This window comes from Bos taurus, chromosome 1 (genome assembly GCF_002263795.3).
Source record: "Bos taurus isolate L1 Dominette 01449 registration number 42190680 breed Hereford chromosome 1, ARS-UCD2.0, whole genome shotgun sequence".
NCBI classification, from domain to species: Eukaryota; Metazoa; Chordata; class Mammalia; order Artiodactyla; family Bovidae; genus Bos; species Bos taurus.
This window is the reverse complement of record NC_037328.1, coordinates 112,155,725-112,170,264: the sequence shown is the minus strand read 5'-3', so window position 1 is coordinate 112,170,264 and position 14,540 is coordinate 112,155,725. Positions and strand designations below refer to the sequence as shown.

The window sequence follows — 14,540 nt, the reverse complement described above, 5'->3', positions numbered from 1 at the left end:
GTCTATACTGATCTCCACCATCTTGCTTTTCTTCAGTGCATTGTGCCAGGCTTCTACACTGATTGACATTTTACTAATTGGACCTAATAAGGAGAACAGTCAAGTAATTCAAATGTCCTATTAAAACACAAATGTGTCAGAGGGAAGGCAGCAAGTCCTTGATGATCAAGGGGCCTGCGACATCAGTAAGATTTTTAGAGGTCCAGTGGTCTGGAATAGGAAGGGCCATACCCTCTGAAGTAAAGCAGGAGAACCTAACAATGGCACATCAAGTAACTGTGCAGCTGAAGCGGCCCATCATGAGCTCAGTGTTAACAGAAACTCCCAGGAAAGGGTTGAGTGGACAAAAATGAACTATTACATGAAAGAAACAGTAGACTGAGGAAGACTCAAGTACTCCAGAAGATGCAAAAAATATGCCTGTTGGCCTTGATCTCCATATCACCTGCCTCTGTTGCATCAATGCCACTCTCTCAGCCACACCTATTCCCCATAACCAACTGATGGAGAAAGAAAGACCCTGAACTCAGGTCAAAGACAGTTTGTGATCACGGCCACATTACAGTCTCTCAGGAGTGACTCTGAAAGAATAGGCGTAGCCACAAAGAGACCTTCAACCAGGGAGACAGAATGACCTATTTTCTGAGCGCCGGTCAGTTTCTCTCCTTGCTAGATTCACTGCTTGTGCAATGGACTAATGAGCAAAGTGGCCATGGTGGTAGGCTCCGAACCTGTATGCCATTCCAGAAACAGGGACTCCATGGAGTCCTGGCATAGGAGTGAGAAGCAGCTGCAGTGCCAAGAGGTGGCAGCAGCAACTGAAGGTGAGCAGGAGTTGGGTGGGCACCTGGCTGGGATCAGGAGGTGGTGAAGCACAGGATCCAGGTTCTGCAGCAGCAGGCTGATGAGAGAAAGCAGGATCCGACTGCTTTCCTCTCCAGTCTCCCCCCACACAGCAAAGCTTCAGGTGGTCTAATTTGTCAAACACAGCCTCTTGCCGGCATTGCCTGCTTACCAACTCCACTCCTGCCACGGGCAGGATTTGGGAAGGATTTTTTAACTTGAAACATCATCACCAAATGCAAAGCAACTCATTACATTTCCATTTCTTCTCAAGTCACCTTGCAAATACTGTCTTGAAAGCAGAGTGAAAACACTCAAGGACATAAAATGCTGCTTAAAACTGTCCCCATAGAAGTGATCTCTTCTATTGCAAAGAGATGAAAAGGCAAATATTTCCAAGAGCTCTGGGTTCCCTACTCAACAGTCATCACATGAACTTCAATTTTGGGGGGAAAAAAAAAATCACCAAGTGTTTAAAAATCTCCTTTAATTATATTTTCATGAATTCCAAGAAGAACATCATTGCAGTTAACATTACAAAAAAGCAAAGAGGGACATCTGAACATGCAATAAAAAATGGATTCACAGTGAAAATAATGTATGTTGGTACTAAAATAGAATTACTTGGCTCCCTGAAGGGAAAAGATTTCTTCTAATTATCTATATTCACTTGGGTTTTAGCATGAGAAAATATTTTTTTTCTTGAAAGCTTTGGGAAGTTTTCAATTTGTGCTACTGTCATTGTTAGCATATGCTGGAAGTCCTTCATCCTGAAAGCCATTATTTGCAGCCTATAATTTAATCAGAAAATTCAAAAATACAACAAATAGCTTGGCAACTGTGTTCTTGTTACATACAAAGCCATTAGCAAAAATATGTAACAAAATTTATGTAAAACAAACAATTTTGTCCTTATATACAGAAGTTTGCTTTATTCCTCAGACCCTCACACCTGGCTCTAAAATGAGAGGGTATGGTTGGGGGGTGGGGAGGGCGGCTACCCATCTCCTCTGAACTCTCCTTCTGGGTGGGGTAGAGAAATATTGAAAGGTAAGGTAGGTAACTTTTTAAATCTTCTTTTAACTGAGTTATAAAAATGCATCTGAGCTTCTCAATAAAGAAGGAAAACTAGGAAAGATGGTAATGGCTTTAAAATAAAGAATTCATCCCTTTGTCCTTTGTAAAAATCTCTTAGCAGAGAGTAAAAATGACTATATTTGTGACCGTGAGCTGAGAGCACAGAGTAAAGAGCGTCTTGGTGAAGCATAGAACCCAAACTGCTGAGAAGTTTCACATCTAGGGCATGCACATATATCATACCAATAGAGTTCACACCTCAGTGAGGAAAGATCAGAGGTACACAGGAAATGTCACCCGGGTCTATATACAAACGCAAAAAGAACACACGGAGTCAAAAGGAGGCTGTAATACGAGTTTAAAAATACATCTGAAAATCATCTCAAAGCCAAGGACCATATTTCCTAAAAACTCAGACATTCTACAGAATATCTTATTAACAGTGAAAATGCAGCTTTATGTAATTCACAGTCTCAAAAGAAAATAAATTTCTGGTTTATCATCACTGCTGGGTTCGGTCTGCAGAACAGAATGATGTGAACAGAACCTGTCGACGTGGCCGGAGCGCAGGGCTGCGCATGCGCCCTCGGGGATGCCGCGGCCCTCCAAGCTGCCGCCCTTGGCGCTCCGCAGGTAGCCCGCGATGTAGGAACCGGTGGAGTGCCTGTTCCCTGTGGGGGCCGGCGCGCACGGCTTGCTTCGAAGAACCACTCCTCCCACAGTGCTGGGGTTCACACTCTTCTGCCTGTTGGCTTCCTGCTTCTCCTTGGCACGACTAGCAATATTGCGCACTCTGCTCTGACTTCTGGATGACAACTTTCTGACCAAGGCCCTGGGGAATTGATTGGCATCTTGCTTGGAGTACAGCACTTGGCAGCCATCTTCCTGGTCAAAGGACACAAGTTTCCGCAGCTGCTCGGTCAGGGCATCCATAGGCTCTAACGACTTTGTTTTTACAGTCATGCCCTTCTTGTCTCTGATGCCAGTGGTAACGAAGCTCTTACTAATACACTGGTACTTGCTTTCAAAATTACAGGCGATGTCCTCTGATGTTAAGTCCCCAAGACTTTTGGATTTGCACGGACTGGACAGCTTCAGAGCAGAGTGTGTGGACTGCTCCGGGGCAGGGGCATGCAAGTCATGAGCACAAGGCAGGGGCCCAGAGGTCTGGTTCGTTTTTGCATCTGAATTTGAGAAGTGATTATGCATAAACCCAGCACCCTGATAGGCTAGATGAGAGATATTTTGATTTTTGACATCTTGAGTATTGTTGAATATTTCAGAGACAGAAGGGTGGAGAGTCTCTTTACAGTAGCCATTTCTCAAGCCTCTTTGAAAATGTTCCACTGCAGCTGGACTGTATTTCACTTTTAAAGGAGAAGTGAGGTGACTTGTGCCCTCTCTCCTATATTCATAGGTTGTTAGGGACAGATTTTCTGAGTCTCCATCCATTTCTACGAGACTGCTCTCCCCAGAATTTAAACTGAGAGTAGGAGCAGCTATTACATCCTCCAGTGTCAAGTCAGTGGAAGTGGCAGGGCTGGGGTTCTTCAGGATTTCCCAGTCTTTCCCATGGGTGGGACTTTCTGGTAACCAGCAGTGAGAAGTATTAGAGGACTGAGGCAGGTTGTTTTCTATGGCCCCAGTCATGGCCTTCCCAGAAAGGTCATTGTCTGGTTTCATTTTAGAGACAGGAGTGCACATAGTTTCACCAACAGCTGTGTGTGTTGAACATTCACAGGTCTCGTGTCCAGAGAGTGCAATCTGCTCAGGAGACGAGCACAGGAAGGATGACTTGGGTTTTCCATTGGAAAAGCCAGGCTTGAAGGGCATTTTTAGGTCCATGGTGGGCACAGGAGGATGGCCCGACATCACACTGGGGCTCTGAAGATGAGAAACAACTGTAGGGTTAGCCTGGTTGCCGGTCTCATCAAACTGGCCAATCAGTGCTGAGATGGAACTGCCAGGTTCATTCTCATTTGTTAAAGTGACATTGTCAATAAGGTGGGAAATTTCACTCTCCTGGAGAATTGCAGTGGAATGTAAGTCTGGTGCATCAGAACAGAGTGTAGAGACGTCTGACAAAGAAAAGGATGTTGCAGCTCTGCCCTTATCCCAGTTACCTTCCAGCTTCTTAATCTCCAGATTGCTTTGAGAAAGGATGCTTCCTGACAATGTGCTTTTCCCTACCACGAAGCCCCCAGCATTCCCATTTTCCTTGGTTTTCACACCACATAGATCTTTTGATGGGCTAACTGCAGGATCATGAGCCAAATGCTGCCTTGGAGAGAGGGATCTGCTGAGGCACTGATGTTCCCAGCAATCACTTAACATGTTTGATTTGGTTCTCCCACCCTTTGGACCTGGCACTAACTGTTCTGTGATTGACAAGTTGGCAGTAGAAACAGCAGAGTTCCCTTGGCTGATGTCTTTGTGGATGAGAGCGCTGGAGGAAGAGGATAACTTTTTGTTGAAATTTGGAAGATGCTGGTCTTTTACACTTGCCTTCCCATCTCTCCTGGCATCCTTATCTTCTGCTGAATGAAACAAACAATATTTTAAGTGACATATATCACTTTATATAGAATCTGCAAACACTCATGTTTGCCTTCAGACAGACAAATGGAAAATGTAAATCTGTTACATTGTGACAGAATCATGGATTGCATAGATTTGCAACAAAGTGTCTGTGTGATGAATAAATGGTAAAATATATTTATATAGTTTCACTGGAGCCTCCCTTTGAATAGCTATTACATCAGCTAAGGATGTAATATTCATTGTAAAAAAAAATGTCAATGAGTTACCATACTTTTACAGTGAAGATTACCTTAAGTTGTTTCCTATTCAGATTTGTACTACACAGAAGCATGGCAATAAAAACAGAACAAGACAGCTCTGTTAAACAAAGTATTGTGGTAACTGTAAGCAAGATACAAAAACAAACAAAAAAACCCACAAATCATTTTGAAAAACATTTTGGCAAAAGACTTAATTTGACCATTTAATTTCAAAACCAAATTGGAAGTGCAATAAATGCATTAGAATATCAATATCTGTTGACTTCAAAATGTAAAAATAAAGACTTGGTCACCAATTCTATGGCATTGCTAATATCTAATTTCCCATTGATCATATTTTTTGGAGTTTAAATACATAAATTTCATATTTCATTCTCCCCTAAAAAAGGCAGCAAGATCTTGGGCAGAAGAAGGAAAACTTTAAAAAAATACACAATTTAAATTAATTCAGGGTAACCCATCCTGTTTAGTATACTGTTAAGACAATATTAGGTGTGCTAATATTCTTAATCACATTATTTTAATAGCACTTTATGCTTTCAGTTATGAAAATTGAAAAAGAATATACTTAACTTATTATTTTCCTAACTAAAAAAATCATCATAAAAACTTGATTAACCCCAAAATTATAAGGAAAAATATAAATATTATATGGTGTTATCACTCAGATAGATACTGTAAGCTTTTATAAAATTATGTATACAATTTTGTATTCTGAATTTTTTCCACTTAATTTTTCTTCTACATGGTAACTTGAATCATTGCATGGTTATGTATTGCTCTATATTTACAAGTTTTATATTTATGTATTACTAAATATATTATGCTATATATATATGAATAACTTATATAAAGTTCCTGTTTTTTAAATGCAAGAAAGAAATATCAACTATTGCTTTCTAACTCACCTAAATAGTACTAGCATCTTAATTGTGGTTTTAACGGGATTAATTATTACCGTTTTTTGCTTTATTTCCCTCCCCAAATGGACTTTATTTATAGTTTACTTCCCCCAAAGTGGAGTTTTAAAATAAATTTTAAAGCATGTATTCATCTCTTCTCCAATACTACTCTTAGCAACATTTCAAACATTAAACTCCCCTTTTCTCCTTCAAAGAAGCCATTGAAAAATTGATTTGTCCTCCTATCATATCTGACAATAAAAATCGATAAGTGGTATTCATGAGAAAAGAAATCACTGAAATTAGACTGCATGATGAAAGAATTCTGCTAAAAGGAACAGGGATCACCTTCTACTGTTTGAGGTGATTCTGGTTTAATTAAAACGTATCTGTTGCAGAGACATCAAATGCATACAGTTTTGGCACTTGAATTATCTAAAATAGGGTGGGGGAGGAGTCACTGATACAAGGACAGAGCTCTTCGGTACCGCGTAAAACAGATACCACTCTTTATCAAGTTCTCAAGTGAACCATTATGCTCACATTAGAGGAAAAGATAGGTAACACCTGGTCCCTGTGCCTGAGGAGTTTATAACTGGACAGGAGCTACAGACATGCTTCCTTCCCTGCCCACATCCAGGGGAGGGAAACAGAGGCCACAGGAAAACATCAAATAAGCTCCCTCTTGAGGAAGCAGAGATTTCTCAAGTGAAGAAAGTGGCTTACTTTTAACAGCTGGCGTTTCCTCTTTCTCCATAAACATTTCCAATTGTGGAAACATGTTGCATAGTGAGAAAGAAATACAACTAAACTACACCTCAGAAAAGTCAATATAATTCTATTCCTCCTCAGAAAATCAGTAACTATGGTACCCGCTAAGAAAACCATGCTCCCTGCTCATAGTTTGCCGGTTTCACCTCCCTCTGTTGCACCTCATAGGCCCATACGCCCTCCACCATCGCCCCTGGTCCCTCACTGTCGACTTCAGATGTCAATGTTATTTTGAGGCTGTAGGTGACTAGGAAATTGCTCTTCCAGCACCCTCTCGCCAAAGTTTAAAATCTGGTCTAAAAGGTAACACTGTAATGTAATTACCTATTTTTCAGAATATTTTACTTTGACTACAAAATGCCAACCATGTTATCATGGTAATTAGGGACACCAAAATGTGTCTTAAAATGGTGTATTCTCAGAGAAACTTAAAGCATCTTACCTTGAGAGTTTTCCTTTCCTTCAGTGTCTTTTGTGGTTTCAGATACAGGCAGCGACAGAGCCCCAAGAAGACTTCTGTCAACAGGCATAGAGACAGGGCGCGCTTGCAAACTCCGCGTGGTCCTTCTCAGGACCCCATCTTGATCTCTTGCAGCCTCAGAAACAGAATCCTTCATCTCTACCATTTCTTGGAAGCCCATTTTGCTCTTTTTTCTGCCTTTGGCCGGAGCGCTGGCTGTGCGTCGCAGAATCTTATCTCCAATCGATCGCTTCCGAATGTAATGGCAAGTGTTTTCTGAAGAATTGTGTCTGGGATTCTTATTGAACAGCCCCTTCAAACCTTGGAGCTGTCTGTTCTGAAGACACAAAAGGACCAAGCAGAAGTTAAGCAAATACCACTGTGTCAACCACTTGCCTCTCAAGTGACATCTGCATGAAAAATGGATAGAAAACGAAATCTCACAGCCACTGAAGAATATTCAAACCAAGAAAACGGCAGCACACAGCACGTTTGCACTACGTCATGCATGTCTCATCAACCTGACTTTGGGAGGAAGGCAGCCTCCCATTTTCACAACCAAGCTCGCCCACGAGTTTCCTGCCCAAAGAAGGTAGGACAAGGTGGTAGGAAGAGTTTCCACAGTGAACAGACTGTTATGAACTTGAGCCTCCTTAAAGCAACAGACGCAAGTTTCAAAGTGGTAAGCAGGACGATGGAGCGATGTGAGAGAGCATGCCGCCATGACCACTGATAGAAACACGCCAGCCAGAACCAAACACCATGCTGAGAAACTACCTTTGTAGCTCCTAGAAAGTGCAATATAGTGTAACTGGGGTTGAGTATTAAAGGGCTCCACTGCAAGGGGGGAAAAAAGCACAATAAAACACAATTGGGCCTCATTCAAGAAGGTTGCACAAGTAAAACCAGAAGATGATACAACACATATGCTCTGTAAACCCTTTCTCCCACTTTGAATTTTTAGTTGCAGGTTTCATTCATTGCTCAGTTCACTACCACCACATTGTGGTTTATGCCTCTCAATGCAAACACACCTTGAAGGTAATAAATGACTTACACTACACATGGACATTTACGTAGGAGAGAGACATAAGCCCTAGAGAACACATTCTCTTTCCTGTTATTTCTGGCTCAAGTTTTAAACAAATTCTGAATTTTATTATTTCCTTCAAGCATGTGAAATGCTAGAGATGGTGCTTAGTTTGCCTGGGATTCCTAAGAAATTCAAGAATCACTTTTTGATAATTTACATTTGTGTATGTTTAGGCCAGAGGAGAGATCTCAGCAAGCAGCACAATCTAGGACTGAACACAAGAAGACATAAAACTTTACCACTCTTAGAAATTAGGATCCTCACCCTTCCCAACTGACGGATGTGAGAATAAACACATACTTCCTATTTCAGGGCAAACTGGTCTACTCCCTACCAGTCAGATTGTAGTCTTTTTAATATTAATATTAGCTGACATTTCTGAGCATTTACTATGTGCCAGGCAGCTTCTTAAAGATAAAGTATTTGTTCATGAAGTAGGTACAGATAAGGAAGCAGAAGCACAGAGAATGTATAAACCTCCTCTGGAGGAGGAGCCCCAGACCTTCTGATATGCTGACCTTCTGATAAAGAGCACCAGACACTCCTGGGCCCGAGGCCCTCCGAATCACATCTAGTCCTGAAAATGGTTCCGGTCACTAAATCCCCAGTGACTTGGCATTACCAGACGAGAGCCTATAGATATGTAAACCTCAAGTGAGCTCCACAGTGAAGAAACTATCATTGGGAGAGAGCCCGAAGACACTGGTACGGTCTCTTCCTTTTAAGTTCAGTGGGTGGCTTTTAATTCATTCATGATTTTTAGGTTTCCGGTTAAATACATGACACTTGAATGAATGCATCCTGTCTAGAATTGGCTGGGATCACAACCCAGTTAGTACAGGTAATTCAAACATCTGAGACTACATTTCCAACTGCAGCCAGCTGAGTCTTTTTTTTAAGGATTATAATAAAATTCAAACATGTAACTCCAGCTTGACTGTTTTAGTCAAACAAATGATTGCCTGAGAGAGTAATAGTTTTCTCAGGTCTGTTAAGCCCAGCAAGGGCCACTGGGTGGAGGGGACATGTACACACCCCTAAACAGAGAAAGGAGCACATGAATGAGGACCTCAGGGCAGGAGAGCACATGGAGCATGGCGTGGGCTGGCCTTCTTAGAGTTTCCTTTCAAAAAATTTTGTCGAGGTTTACGTTCCTTTTATGCAATGAATTAAAAACTTTGTTAGGGACAATATTATTGTTGCATGTGACTTTAAGCCCTGTGATCATTCTCACCTTTCCATAGATTTCATTGATTGTTATGTGGACAAATATAGATGCTTCTGTCAGTCCTTCCAAGTAGACATGCCGGTAGCCTGATAAAAGAGAAGTAGTTACCTTTTAGTTGAACTCATGTTTGGCTTTTCCATGGGTGAAATAGAATTAAATAATTAATTAAATAATAGAATTAAACTTTACAATAGTTATATTAACACTCACATTATCATATAACACATACTTTATATATCATATATGCCATGTATCGTGTATACTGCATATCACATCTTCCAAAGAACAAGAAATGGTCTAGAGAGAAAAGTTCAGCCAGAATTACCAGGCACCAAGCTGCTGAAGGTCACAGTTCTTTGCCCAACAAAGTCTCGTCCAATTGGATCATGATCCCACACGAGGAACCGGACCAAAGCTATTTCTGGCATGTGTACTGTAAATGTCAGGGTTTCTTCCCATACAGGGTTAAATCCTGAGAGAAATAGGAAAAAACAAATTGAAAAAGCAAAAGCGGTTGGCTAAAAATTATTTAGCGGCAACATCTGCAAAGCAGACAGTGAAAATTGCTTGCAATGGTTATTAAACTGGTGAAGACAACAGAGCCACCCCAGGATGCCTTACTGAAATAAAGCCTTGGAACTTACCCCCACTGCTAGAAAATAATTGGTAAGAAAATTGCCTGTAAATTATTACATCAATTCTAATAATCCTTGAAGCAAAACTGCATTGTAGAGAAGGCTCTTTTAGACAATATTTAAAATGTTTCAGTAAACTCAAAAAGCATCTATAGTAGTGAGCTAAGAATACTGTTTTAGCAAAAACAATAAAGAATGATTCCTCTCCCCCACCCCTACCCCACCCCAATAAAGCGATGCTTCTCACCCACCAAGATGTTTGCTGTTATCATCACCAGCAAGCATTCTGTAAGGTTTCAATGTTATTGTACAAATGTTGTTGTTGTCACTGTTTAATTTTTCAGTTGTGTCCAACTCTTTCGTGACCCTGTAGACTGTAGCCCACAGGCTCCTCTGTCCATGGGATTTCCTAGGCAAGAATACTGGAGTAGTTGCCATCTCCTTCTCCAGGAGATCTTCCCAACCCAGGGACTGAGCCCTTGTCTCCTGCATTGCAGGTGTATTCTTTACTGCTAAGCCACCAAGGGAGACCCACTATACATTTACTATCCTATTTAATTCTTATGGCAATCCTCTAAGGGTGGTAGGGCAGGGGTTCTTTCCCTAACTGATGAAAAAATATACATTACTGACTTTCAAAAATATGTAACTCTTACAAAAAATATGCAAGTAATCCATGCTCATTTTTTAACACAGGAAATATAATGCTCATGTTATACTTGAGAAAACAGATATTCAGAGGAAATAATGTGCCTAATGTCATACACTAGTGACAGAGCCAAGTGAGATGAGGCCCTGTTGACTCCCAGAGGCATCTCATGAAGCAAGACCTTAATACAAGAAAGATGATATATTTTCATAGGTACTGAAAAAAAATAGGAAAAGCATATAATTTAACTAAAATTCTATAAGCCAAAAACATTTCTTTCTTGGTAAAATTCTCCCAGATGAATTAATTAAATAGATAAAAATTCAAGTACTCTATAAGTTTGTTTTTCTTTTCTAAAACTGAAAATTAGTGTTATTAAACATATGTATTAAGGAGGCATCAGCCACTTAACCCTAATGCCTTAGCTAATGAAATAATTATGGACTTAAAATCATTGAGATGTCCCTCCTGAACAAGAGAATTCATACTTTTTGTTGATTTAGTGATGACATCTCAATTACTTCTGAGACTAAAAAAATTCATTGAGCATTGGTAGGAAAATGCAGTATGGGAACCTTACTTACTTTAAGCATGTTATTTCCTAAGTAACAAGTTTCTACTACTCTTGAACCCTCAAATCACTTTCTTTAAACTCCTCTGAAAGCCTATCTCAGTTCAATTCAGTTCAGTCGTTCAGTCGTGTCTGACTCTTTGCGACCCCATGAATCGCAGCACGCCAGGCCTCCCTGTCCATCACCAACTCCCGGAGCTCACTCAAACTCATGTCCATTGAGTCGGTGATGCCATCCAGCCATCTCATCCTCTGTCATCCCCTTCTCCTCCTGCCCCCAATTCCTCCCAGCATCAGGGTCTTTTCCAATGAGTCAGCTCTTCGCATGAGGTGGCCAAAGTATTGGAGTTTCAGCTTCAGCATCAGTCTTTCCAATGAACCTCTTGACTTTCTACCCCTTCTCCAGGCGATCTTCCCAATGCAGGGGCTGAATCCAGGTCTCCTGCATTGCAGGCAGATTCTTTATCGTCAGAGCCACCAGGGAAGCCCACACAGACACGTTTTTCATTTTTGGTGCAAATTCTACCTCTAGAGCATCTTTATTAAAAGTGAACAGAGATCTTACCATTGTCATCTACCACACGAGTTTGATCTTTAGAACAATCTACTGGCAATCCAATAATTTCAACTTCAACAAAAGGATCGATGATCTATAAAAAGATTAAAAGCATTAGTTATTACCACTGATACATTTCTACACATATGTTAATTGAAGAATATTAGCCAAAATGTCATATATCAACAGCAATCCACTTAGGTGCTTACTAAGAAAAATTGTTTCAGGTGCAACAGAGGCAGATATGAGGCATGAAAGAAAAAAGATTACATTGTTATTTACCAATATCTACTAATGCTACACAAACTTTATCCAATGAATCTATGACTCTAGTTGAGGTTATGTACCCAACAGAAATGAGAGCTTCTGTCTATGCAAAAATGCTCAGAGCAGGTGAATTCATAATAGCCACACACTGGAAACAAATTAAATGTCCATAATGAGTTGGATGGATAAATGGTGGAATATTCATTTAATAAAACTATAGAACAATGAAAAGATAACAAAGTTCTCTACATAACCAAATAGTGGAACAAGTCATAAAAGGGTATATATTTATTTACATATATAGGTGAAAAAGAACTAAAGAGCCCCTTGATGAAACTGAAAGAGTCTGAAAACTGAAAGAGTGAAAAAGTTGGCCTAAAGCTCAACATTCAGAAACTAAGATCATGGCATCTGGTCCCATCACTTCACGGCAAATAGATGGGGAAACAGTGGAAACAGTGGCTGACTTTATTTTTTTGGGCTCCAAAATCACTGCAGATGGTGACTGCAGCCATGAAATTTAAAGACGCTTACTCCTTGGAAGGAAAGTTATGACCAACCTAGACCGCATATTAAAAAGCAGAGACATTACTTTCTCAACAAAGGTCCATCTAGTCAAGGCTATGGTTTTTCCAGTAGTCATGTATGGATGTGAGAGTTGGACTATAAAGAAAGATGAACACCAAAGAATTGATGCTTTGAACTGTGGTATTGGAGAAGACTCTTGAGAGTCCCTTGGACTGCAACGAGATCCAACCAGTCCATCCTAAAGATCAGTGCTGGGTGTTCATTGGAAGGACTGATATTGAAGCTGAAACTCCAGTACTTTGGCCACTTGATGCAAAGAGCTGACTCATTTGAAAAGACCCTGATGCTGGGAAAGACTGAGGGCAGGAGAAGGGGATGACAGAGGATGAGATGGCTGGATGGCATAACCAACTCAATGGACATGGGTTTGGGTAGACTCCAATATTTGATGATGGATAGGGAGGCCTGGCGTGCTGCGGTTCATGGGGTCGCAAAGAGTCTGACACGACTGAGCGACTGAACTGAACTGATGTATATATAAGGGTCTATTTACATATATGTCAGAGTTTATTTACATAATGTTTAAGCACAGACTAAATCAATCTATTGTGATTGGGCTGGTATTTGATGGAAGGAGCAGAGGCTTAGGAGTAGATATTGACTGAGAAGGTGTACGGAAGCCTTCTGGGGGTGCTGGATATGTTCTATCTTGATCTGGGTACATAATAATCAATCAAGTTATCCACACTTGTGCAATGTAACATAGTTAAATCAACTGAGTACTATGATGCAAATTTTAAAATATTTAAAAAGGTGAAAAATATGAGGGAATTCCCTTGTGGTCCAGTGGTTCCACTGCAGGGAACTAAGATCTCACATGCCAGGTAGCACGACCAAAAAAAACCTTTACCTCCCCCACATCCCTGTCCTCTGGGGGAGGAATCTTCCTTTGTTGGCCATTTGTAAGCTCTCTTTTGTCATTCCAGTACCGGATAAGGAGCAATGAAGGAATAAAATCCTAAAGGACCCAGAAAGGAGGGAGTTACTAACTCTGGGAAAACAATGTTTCAGGAGTTTGGAGAGTAAGAAAAATACAGTTTGGGAAGGGGAGTGTCAGAGAATATAAGATAGAGGTCTGATGGAAGAACACTTTGAGACAGATGGATAGACATATTTTTGGTTTACTAAATAAGTCAGCTAAAGTTTACACATTTTGAATTAATTCTTTGCAAACAGAAGTTTTTCCTTAGAGTAGAACCATATGGTAAAACTGTACCACTGGAGGTCTTGGATTTGGGGGCAGTTAATAAATATGACCATTCAAGTACTGCATTTCAGGATTCTTTTTTTGACCATGATGGCTACTCCATTAGGAGACAGGGATCAAGACCATCCCCAAGAAAAAGAAATGCAAAAAAGCAAAATAGCTGTCTGAGGAGGCCTTACAATAGCTGTGAAAAGAAGACAAACAAAAAGCAAAGGAGAAAAGGAAAGATATAAGCATCTGAATGCAGAGTGCCAAAGAATAGCAAGGAGAGGTAAGAAAGCCCTCAGCAATCAATGCAAAGAAATAGAGGAAAACAACAGAATGGGAAAGACTAGAGATCTCTTCAAGAAAATTAGAGATACCAAGGGAACATTTCATGCAAAGATGGGTTCGATAAAGGACAGAAATGGTATGGACCTAACAGAAGCAGAAGATATTAAGAAGAGTTAGCAAGAATACACAGAAGAGCTGTACAAAAAAGATCTTCATGACCCAGATAATCACAATGGTGTGATCAATGACCTAGAGCCAGACATCCTGGAATGTGAAGTCAAGTGGGCCTTAGAAAGCATCACTATGAACAAAGCTAGTGGAGGTGATGGGATTCCAGTTGAGCTATTTCAAATCCTGGAAGATGATGCTGTGAAAGTGCTGCACTCAATATGCCAGCAAATTTGGAAAACTCAGCAGTGGCCACAGGACTGGAAAAGGTCAGTTTTCATTCCAATCCCAAAGAAAGGCAATGCCAAAGAATGCTCAAACTACCGCACAACTGCACTCATCTCACACGCTAGTAAAGTAATGGTCAAAATTCTCCAAGCCAGGCTTGAGCAATATGTGAACCGTGAACTTCCAGATGTTCAAGCTGGTTTTAGAAAAGGCAGAGGAACCA

At 40.6% G+C, this 14,540-nt stretch overlaps 1 protein-coding gene across 1 annotated transcript in view; it reads right to left on the bottom strand.

The window, feature by feature from the left end:
• Positions 1–1,313: 1,313 nt before the first annotated feature.
• PLCH1 (phospholipase C eta 1) overlaps positions 1,314–14,540 on the bottom strand; it is a 254,591-nt gene continuing 241,364 nt past the window's right edge. Inside the window, exons 19-24 of the mRNA XM_059888850.1 lie at positions 11,596–11,680; positions 9,501–9,647; positions 9,182–9,261; positions 7,632–7,691; positions 6,837–7,191; positions 1,314–4,457 (exon numbers count right to left, since the gene is read on the bottom strand). Of these exons, the coding sequence (XP_059744833.1) occupies positions 2,386–4,457; positions 6,837–7,191; positions 7,632–7,691; positions 9,182–9,261; positions 9,501–9,647; positions 11,596–11,680 (2,799 nt within the window). The 3' untranslated portion in view covers positions 1,314–2,385. The remainder of the gene's footprint in view (positions 4,458–6,836; positions 7,192–7,631; positions 7,692–9,181; positions 9,262–9,500; positions 9,648–11,595; positions 11,681–14,540) is intronic.